This window comes from Falco biarmicus, chromosome 1 (genome assembly GCF_023638135.1).
Source record: "Falco biarmicus isolate bFalBia1 chromosome 1, bFalBia1.pri, whole genome shotgun sequence".
Taxonomy (NCBI): Eukaryota; Metazoa; Chordata; class Aves; order Falconiformes; family Falconidae; genus Falco; species Falco biarmicus.
This window is the reverse complement of record NC_079288.1, coordinates 90,852,865-90,866,517: the sequence shown is the minus strand read 5'-3', so window position 1 is coordinate 90,866,517 and position 13,653 is coordinate 90,852,865. Positions and strand designations below refer to the sequence as shown.

At 37.6% G+C, this 13,653-nt stretch overlaps 1 protein-coding gene across 1 annotated transcript in view; it reads right to left on the bottom strand.

Annotated features, from left to right (window-relative positions):
- GALNTL6 (polypeptide N-acetylgalactosaminyltransferase like 6) overlaps nucleotides 1-13,653 on the bottom strand; it is a 485,739-nt gene that overhangs the window by 311,200 nt on the left and 160,886 nt on the right. Inside the window, exon 2 of the mRNA XM_056326843.1 lies at nucleotides 2,879-2,987. Coding sequence (XP_056182818.1) covers nucleotides 2,879-2,987 — 109 coding nt within the window. The remainder of the gene's footprint in view (nucleotides 1-2,878; nucleotides 2,988-13,653) is intronic.

Here is a 13,653-nt window from a genome sequence, read left to right as displayed (position 1 = left end):
TCCAAAAGTAAGTACCTCATCCCAAGAAATACCCACCATGGAAACATATCATAGGTCTTTAGATTACAAGTGTAGCTGCTATTTGATGTGTATTCTGCTGTAAAAATGATATCCTACAGAGTGGGACTCAAAGCTATCAAAGGATGTTAAACAACTTGTGTGTGCAGCACAACTGGACACCCGACAGATTCAGAACCTCACTGACGGAACAGTGACACTAAAGCAGCAGTTACGGTGTGATTGCATCCGTACTATCCTTTGTTTTGTCTAGTGGGAAGCCCACAAGGGTGTTTTCCCTGTTTTCCCCTCAGAAGGACTTCAGCAAATAATTCCAGCTGAAGGAAACTGACCTTGGAAGGATCTACAGCATAAGCAAATTGCATATAAATGAGAAGCTCAAAAAGCAGTACCAGTTATTGAAGCCTTTGTCTCTGCAAGAGTCTTCAAATATTAATAACGTTTTGGCTAGATGTAAAGCCTTGCCACTCCACCATTCACTTCAGTTGTTCTCAAGCACCTTCATCATGTGAACAGAATGTGAACTAATGGTAAAAACACCACAAACATACATTTGAACTCCAGGTGGTCCAACAAAGACCCACAAAACCAAAAGTAACCTGAACTCACTTCGACATTTATATGCAAGACCATGTGTAATTGTAAAGCAAAAAAAAAAAAAAAAAAAGCTAGAACACTTGAAATAAATAGAAATAGTATTATTTTTCTGCATATCTTGCAAATGGCTTTTCTCTTTAGCTTTAAAGTAATTGAACGATTCCCACTGAGGAGAGACCACTCAAATTCAGGAACATTGATTTTAATTTGGTGCAGCTAGCCATAGAGAAACCAGCACCTCACCATAATTAGATTTATGAAATTCACAGTCCCAGCACTTAGGAAATTGTAAGCCTTACAGATATACAGCTAAACTAAATTCAAAAAAGACTTCACTCCTTTCTTCTTTTCTGTGTAATGAGCATTGGCTGCCTTTCCTGAAATGTCCCGAGAAGCCCTTTCAGTGTTGTTATTTCATACCTTCAGATTGATTTTAAACTAAAAGTTGATTTCAGCTATATTTTGATTTGTTATTAGGGACAGAAATTACATAGTATGTCCCAAAGGAGTGCACTGAAATAATCTAGCTTTGCATTGGTATTACTATATTGTGATTTTCAAAGAAAAAAAATCATTAAAAGTCAATTTAATCTAATGAATAATAATGATAGAAATCATTCAAAAGATTTATTAAGTGGTCAAACTCAGCAAATAGTATCACAAGGAAGTCAATAAAAACATAAATAACTTAGAATATTTTAAGTATGATTATTATTATTACCAAGAACAGAAGTTTATTGGAAAAAATATTCACGTACTAGGGCATTCTACTGGAGTTATGTTAGGAGTAGGACTGGGAATTACAAAGCTACATAACATGTTTTGCTAACTTCTTAGTCGACTCCATGCAATGACTTGCATTACATTGGTAATTCTATAGCTATCCATCAGACAACCATAAGTATTACTGTTTATTTTTCAAAACATATGGGGTCCATACTACATTTTTAGGAATCAAAAGTACATTGCCAGAGCATCAGTCCACATGCCTCAAAAAGGTCCATTTAACCAAGTAACATGTTAGCTATCACATTCGTGTTGATATTCGTTACATATGTGTATGTTTCTACATACATGCTGTTTCTATTTTGTACATTCTCTCTTAGATATTTGTCGTTTTACACTTAGCAATTTGGAACACAATTAACATTGATCTGACAACTTCTAAGATGCCTAGAGTAACTTCCTCCCTCTCCCCACTTTTTTTCCTCCAAAGCACATGTGGGAGGGAAGGATAATTTTTTTAGTTAGTGATCAAAAAGATTCCAAAGACAGGGAAAAATGGTTTATAAAATGAACCTACACTTGCAATATTTTACTGGTTCAGGCCCCTGCAAAATTAAGTACTTACCAAGTCTTATGAATCTGTCAACTGGATTCAGTTATAGAGGTATTTTGGGGGAGGTGTTGGCTGTCTTCCGACAGCGGAATCAAGACAGCATGATTTATTTTATAATATTAGATTGGCCTTTGTAAAATAATGACTTTCAGACACTGATTAAGGTGCAATTCAACTGCTGTTACTCTTCCTTCCTTTTAATTTAATTCATCTTACATTGAATAGTTGTAAATTATACTATGAAAGAAAGATTCAAATGTGAACATGCTCTGATGACAGAGGAACACAAACCTTTCTTCGCACACATGGCATACAGCATGTGAGGTACATTAAAATTACATTACTTACACTGAAGGATACCTTGTTACAGTATCTGCAAATACAATTTGCTCCCATTTTCGAATAATTTTAGACTGTCAGAATGAAGTGAAGTAGCTTTAGCAGGACTAAAGGATTGGAGTTTGACAATGGTAAAAGGGTCAAAGTTTCTTTCTAACATAACCTTGGATGTTCTTAGCAGTTACAGGTACCGGACTCGGGTTTTATCCACTGATTTAAGGAAAGCTCAGCTTCAATTGTAACACATGTTCCTTTGGAAACCAACACTTTTGCTTATATCTGGTCACAGTATAACAACTCATCTCAACATGAAAAATATTTTGTTAATATTTTTGCCCATTTCCTTGTACAATCATTATATAGCTATTAACATGACCCATTATTTGTATTTTTGCTTGGCTGTTTTCAGAGATAAGGTATTTGTGCTTGGTCTGACCCCTCGTTTCAGAACAACATGTCCTTGTGAAGTGCTGTAATCAAAAAAAGGCTGTTATGAATGCTTTTCAGCTGACTCAAATAAACCCCCATAACAATATGAAGAAAGAATGAATAAACCATTTCAATTTGCTCTGAACTTATGTATACCTGAACGCATAGCATCTTTTTGAATGCTTTCATAATCATGCCAGTCCTTCCTTTTCAAGCCATCAGTCCAGGTAAAGAGCTGTCCATCTCCCAGCCCCAATGGAAGTGTCTGTGAAAACAGCAAACAAACAAATAAATATATACACACATACATGGCTTGCATTATTACAGAAGAACACTTAATATACAGCAGAAGCCAATAAAACATTCAGTGTATCCAATGCAAATACTGAAACTTAAATGAAGCTATTTTTCTAAACAGTGTAAGAAAACCATTAATTTATTTCTTGACAAACAATTAATCGAAGTATGTCAAACAATTTGTACTTAACATTTCTTTCCATCAGTGTCCTGCTATCACTGCTTGGCAAGAAGCTCATGGAAGTTAAATGGACGACTAAAATTAATCAGGTTTCAAAAATGTCTCATCCTTCAATTCATGAAGTACTTGATTTTTTTCCATAAACTACCACTTGTGCAAAGCTGGAGTTATAGTTCCTAAGCACCTTTCAGTGTTCCCCTTGATTTTTGGGGTTGGTGTTTTTTTGGGGTTGGTTGGGTTTTTTTTGGTGGTGGGTTTTTTTCGGGCTTTTTTTTTTTTGATAGCTAACGATGAGCTACTGCTATTCACACATGGCCAGGCTTACTGCATCAGATGCACAGAGCAAAAAGACCCTCAAAACACTTTCAAATCCTGTAGATCTTTTATTTTGTAAAAGATAAGGGGGAAAGAAACCCAAACAAACCCATCCCCTCAAAAAGTACCCAGCAAAAAAGCCCCCATGCAACACAAAGTTGGTAAATTGACTTCCCCTTTCCAGACTCTAAATTCTCAGGTAAAGCTAAGAACCACTTTTCCCTTCTAAGCAATTTTACCTTTCTAGAGCTTTTCTTGTCATTTTTTTCTGCGAAATGCTGGTGTTTTTTATAAAAAATAAAATAGAAAACTAGTATTAGAAGTAGACAAAATTTGGATGCATAGGAAGTAGTACAAAGCTGCATAAGTTTTCAAATAAATATAGCCTTTTCCTAAATACTTAATTTACAAAAAAATATGGTAAAAGAAATGGAGAAAATTTTGATAAACAAAGGAGACAATCTACCACATCTGTGCTGAAGAAAGTGAGGAAGCGATTCAGTGCTGCTTAGGAGTAACATGAAAATTCTAGTTCTGTTAATTCTAGGTTTGAACCGGTAAGTTACCCAGAATGAAGGGTATATGTCTAATGGATGTTACAAATGTAGTTATCAAAGTATATGTGAAAACAAACTTGAAAAGCAGTTCCAGGAAAGCAACATTTCATCAGTCTTCTACTAGGCAATATTGAAAGCTCTAAAAAAATCTTGTGCATATGTAAGAACAATGCTCTGAACTTCAAGTATGTAAACCAAATGAATATTGGACTCACCCATCTTTTACTGATTTTACACTACTGGCACCACAAAGCTGGGAGATGGTGGCTTCGAGTGAAGCTGCCCCAGCATTTTCAGTTAGGGTTTCTCTTTTCAGGAGAGACATGTGTTTGCCAGGCTATATGATGTGGATCTGGTAGCTAAGCCATCCTTAAAACAGGGGTTTGAAGGCTTTCAGATTGTAAGCAAGAAGCGAGTAATGCCAGGCATGGCTGGTTACCTTTGGGCAAAGGATGCTAGAAATCCTAGCTGACATAGATCTATGCAGAAAATCTCTGCTTTGGGTCAGCTGATGTTTCTGATAATGTTGGATATTCAGGGCAAAGTGTTGTGAGCTAGTGCTCTCCAATAAATCCCTGTGATACTGAGTCAAAGCCATCACATTCTTCCAGCATTACCTACTTTTTCTAGTTTTAATGTTAAAGGTACGTTATGTTACATATCACCGAAGTGTAATCCAACCTGTGTTTCTTCCATTACTAAAACTTTTGCAGTCGTATTCCAAGAAAAGACTCCGTTGCGTTGTTTTAATATCATACAAGCCAGAGGTTCAAACCTGGAAAAACTGAAGAAAAACTGAAGATACCCTGATAAAAGTATTTCATGTTATCAAAATATCTAACTTTTCATGTCCTTGAAATGAAGTCATTAATTTCAATAATTCTTGAATTCAAATAATAGTAATGTTCCAATAGTGATCTGAAGTAGCTTGTTTGTTAAAAGTCAGAAGCACAAGGTACTATGGAGACTGCAACAGCGTTAAGCGTGATTATTGAACCCAAAGTCATAAAATAATCCACTCTGAAGCACTAACTGGCTATTTAAAAGTCAGGGCCAGACAGATCAGCTAAATTCCTATCCCTTGTCAATATGGGTATAGCTGGTGTGAACCTCTCAGTCCCAAAAAATCACAGCTATCAAAAGCAGCACAAACTTTACTTTTGTGACCCTTTATTCCTGTGCTGGCTTTGTTCCCTAAAAGTAGCGATTTAAATGGCAAGTTTGCCACACACAGAAAGAAAGCTGAGCAGTAGAGTTTACAGCTGGTTTCCTGTTGCCTATTTGCATTTTGATGCCATTACTTTAAAAAAAAATATTAATTACTCGTAGTTACTGTACCTGATAACATTTACAAGTCTCATGTACCAGGATGCCCTCTTGCAAGCATAATCTAGTTAAATACATTCATTAAATACATTAAAATTAGTCTAGCAAAAGGATTGCTATTCAGACAGTATAATCTCAATGGGGACCAAACACTCTGGCCTTTTGAGGGACTAGACTTCATGAAATTCTCCCTGTGGACACATTGGTTTTACTTCTGCAGTGGGCGTGAAGCAGGGCTTAAGAAGTGATGTAGAGTTTCAGTCAAACACTCCGGACAGAGTTTTGCAGTGGAAATTCTATAGCTCTGAAGAAATCAGGACTGCCTTCAGTCCCTCAACTAAATATCTCCCTTGTCAGCAACTGAAGGTTTTTTTTTTCTTTTTGATGTTGCTACATGCCTAACAAGATACAAAAGCACTTGAGAAAACTGGTTCCTCCATTTCACTTCTGCCTAAGGGTAAACAAATTGCATTTTGAGAGACCTTAAAGCAGAGTTTCTGGAATGTTTTAAAACTGCTAAAAGGCTCCATTGTAAAACTCTAAGTATGCTAAACATGCTTCATTCTTCCAGATGATGATGACTGGAAGAGCCCCTGTTTCTAAAGCATCTCTAGCTGGAAAGTAAGCAAAGGAAGGAAAAGAAAAAAACAAACAAAACAGTCTTAATCTAACCTTGTCTTCCCCCTACATACTCTCTGCTTTTCTTTCTCAGTTCTCTGTCTTTTTGGATACACCGATAATTTACAGTGTTTTGCATCAAATGAGAAAAAAACCTCTGGTTTTGTTATACACAGGCTATGACTGGTGTAATGGCTAGATAATAATACCAACCAAGATAGTGCTGCTATTGGTAAGTACACACAAGAAAGCTCAGAAACCACATCCTCACCTCTATGGTCAATCTCAGAAAGACATGTTCTGAGCAGATGAATACGAAGTCACTTCACAAGATGGAATATGCTAACAGATCCCGATTCTGAATTTTTGCTGAACACATATCTGACCATAAGTTGATGTGCTAAGCTGAAATAAAATTAACCACACTGCATAAGTAGAAGTGCTAAAGGCGGCAACAACAGGAATTCTTCATTTTAGGGGTAACGTATGAGCAGCTAGACCAAAAGCTATATTCGTGCTATAAAATACCCTATGACTTCAGCACAAAATTGGGTTTAGACATTTAAACATATAATCAAATAAGCTTGGGTTCCAGCCCATAAAATAAAAATTTATTAAGGATTATTAACCTGTGGCTAAGCAAATTATCACAGACAGAGTATTCTAGAGAATACATGTTCATTATTTCCACATTCTGGGTTCTCATGTATTTAAGTAGTATGAACACTGCAAGATTGGTGTGAAGAGTTAGTTCGACATGTGCAATAATAATCTTTTGGTATACGTGATGGCCTAAGAAATGCAGAAGCATGACTAGAGAAAATTATGGTTCCTTCCAAAATATGCACTAGGGATTCTTTCCAGGGGAAACCAAGGTAGGAGAAAAGAAGGCTCAGGCACCCCCACCCCCTCAAGTACCTCACCATAACAGAAAAGCAATGCTTATATGTATGCTTTAGTGATATATCAATATATAGGAATAAGAAACCAGCACAGCTGGTTAACTGAAATATACTCAAGGTTTTCCCTTCCAAAACATTTCTAAGTCACCCACAAATACCACAGTCTGCCTCTACAGCCCTTAGTCTCTTGAACTTGAGAACTATTTTTATAATAGCAGCACTATTATAACACCAAATATAACTCTGCATACAAAGAGCTGGATTTTGACTGACTGTCAAAAAAATCCTACAACAATTTATCATCCAACCATTTGTTACAGATAGTATGAAGCTGTGAGTTGCACATTTTTAAGTGTTTCTGTCTAAAAGGGATTACCCACCTACAGCAACATTACATACAGCATCTGCCTTACTATTTCATTTTCACATTAACCTCAAATCTTTTGGGATGCAAGACTGATACAGTACTACACAGACTCAGAAGATCCTTGTCCTCTAGAGAAGACTCAACATCTGGTTCAATTACAGAGAATATGATAAGCCCCCAAAATAGTATAATTATCAAAAACTCACCCACAGACTATTAGATCCCTCAGAGGGGATAAAAAAGCTTCTCTGCTGTGACATTTGAAAGCTTGAACTCAGAAACAATTGTCTTCATTGACTAACTCATTTATTTTTAATTTCACTCTGCAGAGGCAGACAATTAAAGGGGACTCAAGCAAAGGAAGATGATGTATTAATGGAAATGCACCTTTCTAAAAAAAAAAAAAAGAAGTGATAATTACAGATTCACTTTGAGCCTGAGGATCTTCTCACTAGCTCTAGGGTTATTTTACTGAACAACAATATACAATCAAATACTGCATATGCTTGTTTTGGCTGGGACAGAGTTAATTTTCTTCTTAGTAGCTGATATGCAGCTATACTTTGCATTAGTGCAGAAAACAGTGTTGATAATACAGGGATGTTTTCGTTATCGCTGATCAGCGCTTGCACAGTCGAGACCTTTTCTGCCTCTCACCCACCCACCTATGAGTAGGCTGGGGGGCACAAGGAGCTTGGGGGGGGACACAGCTGGGACAGATGGCCCAAAATAACCCACGAGATATTTCAGACCACGTAGCATCGTGCTTAGCATATAAAGTGGGAGGGAGGAGAAGGAAAGTGGGGACATATTTGGAGTCATGGCATTTGCTCAAGTAACCGCCACGTTTGATGGAGCCCTTCCGATGGCGGAACACCTGCCTGCCCATGGGAAGAATGAATTCCTTGTTTTGCTTTGATTGTGCACTTGGATTTTGCATTACCTATTAAACTGTCTTTATCTCAACCCTTGAGTTTTCTCACTTTAACCCTTCTGATCCTCTCCCCTATCCCAACAACGGGTAGCAAGTGAGCAGCTATGTAGTGCTTAGTTGCCAGTTGTGGTTAAACCATAACAGTACATTAACAAAGCATCATATTCTGATCAGCATAATAATTTCCATTTTAAAAATGAATTTTAGGAAGTAATTAATTCAGAAAATTTTAGCAATAATCACTTCTTCCTGCTCAGGAAAAAATGTGGTAAAAAAAGGAAAAAAGATGGTAAAGTACTGAATTAGACACCTTCACAGATACTTCAAGACAAGCACAAAAACAGCCAGCCTTTGATTTTCCTTTGTTTTTAAATACAAGATTCCCCACTAAAGCAATTAAATCCATTTCTTCATCAGAATAAATTTATGGATCACTTCTTAAAGAGTGATGTCACTGGATATTCTATCATATGTTTATTATAAGTCTGCTGCAAAATCACAACATGCCCATTTCCTGTATTTCTGTTCTGGTATTATCACAAACATAGGAAGACAGACATTCTCATGAAGCTTCTTCCCCAAGAGTTGGAATGGTCATGAAGACTAATTTTGAATGATTTCTCCTTACTCTGTTTATGCTAAATTTTAGCCCAAGACCATTCAAGTGAAACGTTAGTATTACAGCACTCAAATCTGAATTCAAGTGCTCTCCCACCTCCAAACACAAGCAAACTCTATTCTGGTGCAGGGACTGGCTAAGAATATGAGATGAAAACCAAAATATTATTTTCCCTAAGAATGTGCTTGATATAAGGCAGTCTGTTCTATAGAAAGGGTATAAAATCCAAACATTGCACAGTCTCATCTCTATGCCTTTATGTTTAAGCTTCTGAACGACACCTGCATAGCCCTCCTTTCCTATTGCTCTTCAGTATTAGACTAACAAACAAAAAAGGTCTCATATCTGAATTGCCAAATAGAACAGAGATCAGTGTACAAGTAGTAATGCTGAGCAAATAGGTGCAATACAGGCCTTAAACGCCTGTGAAGTCCTCACCATCATAAAATGAAACTATTCCACCTAGTAATTTGGCTCCACCACGATCTTTCCTTAAGATGTCAGGGGCAGGCATTGCAACACCTGAAAGTTTTGATAGTTTTGAAAGCTGATAGTTTTGAACCCCCAGGCTACGTGTTTTTCAGGGTCCTTCTCTGGGATGCTATCCCTCTAGGAGGGAAGCAGTGGCTGCAGCGAGTGCAGTGGTAGGCTGTGGGGGATGGGTGTGCAGCAGCCACCCTGCCCACCCAGGGCACCCACCTCTTGATGCCATTCACTGAGTGTTCCGGTCAGTCCTGTGCTGCTGCTGGCCAGATGCTGGCTACACCAAAACCACTGCCCATTGGGGTAGCACTTGAGGGACATACAAAAGATGCCCAGGGAGAAGTGGAGAGATGAGAGAGCTGGAGGGACACTTGAGGGACCTCATCCTACAATGCCACCCTCCTACATACTTCAAAGAAATGGTTGCTGTAGATCTGGATACCCTCATTAGGTTGGAAGATGCTGAGGATGAAGAAAACGTTCAGTAAAATGTAGAGAACTACTATTTGCTCTCAAGAGAAGGTGGTAAAGGCTCTAAAGCCTATTATCTTTTAAAAAGAAGGAAAAAACCAGAATACATTCAGATATAACTACTGCCTTTTAATTTTATTTTTACTTTAAGTACTTTACAACATTTTTAAAAATAAAAACCTGAATTATTTTCCAAATCTTTACCTTGAAGCAATATAATAGAGAGTTGAGGACATGATGAATTCTTCATATGCTCAGATTTCATGTGCCATTTATTTGTTATGCCACAGCAAATAAGCGTTCACTGCACTGACATTTACATTACTAGAAATAATTAGCCCGGCACATCAAAAAAGGGCAGTACTTGATTTAGTCTGCGCCATCTGAGAGACTCAAGGTTATTTCATTTTTGAAACACTTTCAGGCTTTCTGTGCTTTTATTTTCTAGATCATCATGGACAACCCAGTAGCATCATGCCATCAATTCCAGACTAAAGCTGTTAATAATGTTATTTTGAAAATGCCAAGCTCCCCAAGCTTCTCATTACTGAGATTTTTATAGACAGGTATAAAACCTGTTATTGCTGCACTACAGTTATATTGTTGAAGTAACAAAACTGCAGAAAAAACTAAATTAAAACAGGTTTTAAAAACATCGCAATTTCCTATTGACCCAGTGTATGAGTGCTTGAGCATTGGGTGAATGACAATTCTGTAAGGATGCATTTCCATGCTGGGAAGTTGTGATTTATCATGTCAAATTATGGAAGATTAGAGATGTTTAATAATATATATTGGTATAAGAACAGTAAAAGATTCTTTAGCACAGATGCTGTCTTGCATCCATCACTCACGAACTAAAAGCTTGCAGTATGCACTGCCATTCATGATGTAGAATTTTAAACACACACATTTTACAAGTTATCAGGAAAAGAGTTCATGGAATCCTATTATGTTGACTATATCAAGTGATACCCCATGGAAATTCCTGTGCTTTGCAACTCTTATGTATGTTGAAACTATCCTCAAAAAATTATTTCTCATTTAACTTCTAGTATTTCCAAAACATCCATTATCACCTTGATGTTGTTGACATTTGTATTTCCTGACTGCTACAAACGACTTGGGTAACACAGGCAAAAAGTATTCTAAATCCCCAAAAGAATACAGCAGAGCGGGGCAGAATAGCACCAAGTGGTTATCCTGGGCACATTACAGTATGCATACATGGATTCTTCTGTATTTCAGTCAGTGCCCATTGCCTTTCACCTTTTCCCTTGCCACCACTGAGAAAGGTCTGGCTTTATTTTTTTTACCCCCTGCAGTCAGGTATTTATACCCACTGGGTTTAAATACTTTGTCTTGATAAGACTACATAGATCCAGCTCCCTCAGCTTCTCCCTGTAACACAGATGCTCTGGTCCCTTTGGAGGGGGACAAGGGTTTTACTAGTTCCACAGACAAGGTATAAAATGCACGGAATTCCAAAGGAGTTTGGATTCAACATCTGTTGATTCTGAACCACCATGAATTGCCAAAGGTGACCTATGAAGTCTGGCAGTGAATCTTGGCTTCCTAAATGACACAACTTCAACTGCCTGTGGGACAGGAGGAAGGGTATAAACTGAAATGATAATAAGAATGATTCCTCAGGGCAAGCAACTCCCATCTCTTTCTGCCTGCTGGTCTAAGCTGCTGACAGATTTGTTCAATAACTAAATCACCTAAACCAATCTTTTCCTAATGTTTTAACTTCTCTGAATTCCAGCTTGGTGAAATGAAATCAAACTCAAGTAACACAAGTGTCTATGACAGATCCAAATAAACCAAAACACACACTGACAAAGTGCTGCTACTCCAGGTCTTTTGTAGAGGAATGAAGGCAGTGGGTTGATTAGCATTGATAATACAGGGTTTATCTCTCTGCCCACTTCTGACTGTTCTAGAAAATCTATGATCAATCTCCATGTTGTTAACAACGCTGTAGCAATTTTGTCTCCCCACGAGGCAGCCTCAAGAAGTACCTTTCCAACGCTTTGCCATGTCTGAATGCTGACAACCTTTTTCACCATAACTAGCAAATCATACATTTACACCACACTAGCAGAATTCTTATTGCCGTTACATTATATTTTACACCTCTTTTTTCAAATATATCCATAAGCATTGCAAATATAGAATTTGTCTCCCTGTCCGCTTTTAATCGTTCTGGTAAGTCTAAAACTAATCTCCATGTTGTTAGCGATGCTGTTGCAATTTTATCGCCCCTCGAGGCAGCCTCAGAAAGTAATTTTCCAGTGTTTTGCCATGTCTGAACGCATGTGACTTTTTTTGGCGTAACTAACGCATCACTTACTTTGCACCATCCTAGCAAAGCTCTTATTGCCCTCTTGTTATACTTTATGCTTCGTTTTTCAAATATATCTATAAGCATCGTTAACAGAGAATTTTCTTCTTCTGCACTCATATTAAATAGTCCCCATCCACGCTGGGCACCAAAAGTTGCAATTTGAGTTAAGATGGACAAGAAATATTGCAATGCACCCATATCGATTAGTTGTCAACGGCTCACCTCTCATGGTGTCTGTTACGGGTCGCAGGCTCTCCCACTTGTCTCAGCTACGTTGGGCGCCGGTTGTCATAGTCTGAGTCCAACTCAGTCAGCCTCCCATGGGGCACCATTGTTGCAGCAAAAACAAACTAGTAGGCTGCAACAAGGCTCTTACCATCAGTCAGATTCTACTGTCCATTCTGTTCCTCCTTCTTCCAGAGGTCAGACCACACTGCTCCTCCTCCATCTGACCCCCTCTCCCACAACCCTCAGCGGGAAGGAGCTACAGCTGCACATCATCCATGTCAGTCAACCCACTGCCTCTGCAGCAAGGCCACAGCTGCATGTTATCAACGCTAATCAACCCACTGCCTTCATTCCTCTACAGTCTTTTCCTTCAGCTCAGGAGTGCTTTGCCAGCGCAATAGGGTAAGCTTGCAGAAGGAGCCTGTATCCATACTTCACTATTCGTTTTCAGGAAGTTTTACATCATACTCATGTTTATTAATACTACACATTAATGACTGGCTTTTTCAGAAATTATTTTTTACATCAAAAGACATTAAAAGGGTTTGAAGAGACCTGGCAGGATTTTTGCCAGCATGGCTACTGGTTATTTTTTGAACCAGCACGGGTCTTTATATAAGCCACTGGATGAACACTATAAACAATGATTTTTAGTTACTCCTGAAAGAATTTATTATATAACTTTCTGGGTCTTTTTTTACCATGCTAATTTTGCTAATTTAATTTTTTTTTTATTTAATTTAAAAAGCAAAAAAACCCAACCAACCAAAACCCAGAGAGAAATTTATTTACAGTTTTGGGACTGATCCATTTTTTGATGATTGCCAGTTTGCAATATTGCAAGGATGAATAATGAAGTTGTAATAGTGCTTGTTGTTAACAGACTTTTCAGATTTCCCATTTTTCCTCAAGTTTAGAATAATGTCTTTAGATTTTCACTATGCTAAGAATCACATGGTTTTAGATTGGCCACTGCACCAACTCAAGACAAAAAGTGCTTTTGTAGGATTCAAATGTCAGGTCTTTTAAGCAGGAAATAATTTCTCATTTTGACAAATCTGTTCAATGGTGATTAACAATCATATTGTCTTATGCTAAATTACATTTAAAGTAACTTGCCTTTGAATTTTTAATAAAAGCACATCCTCTCTTAGGTAACATTCACAGATTACTGAACACATTTTAAAAACAGTACAGCATGATCACTACAATTAGATTATCACTAATGAGAAAATTGCAACTTATTTGTTGTTGCATGAGAAAACAACAATTTCATAAGCATA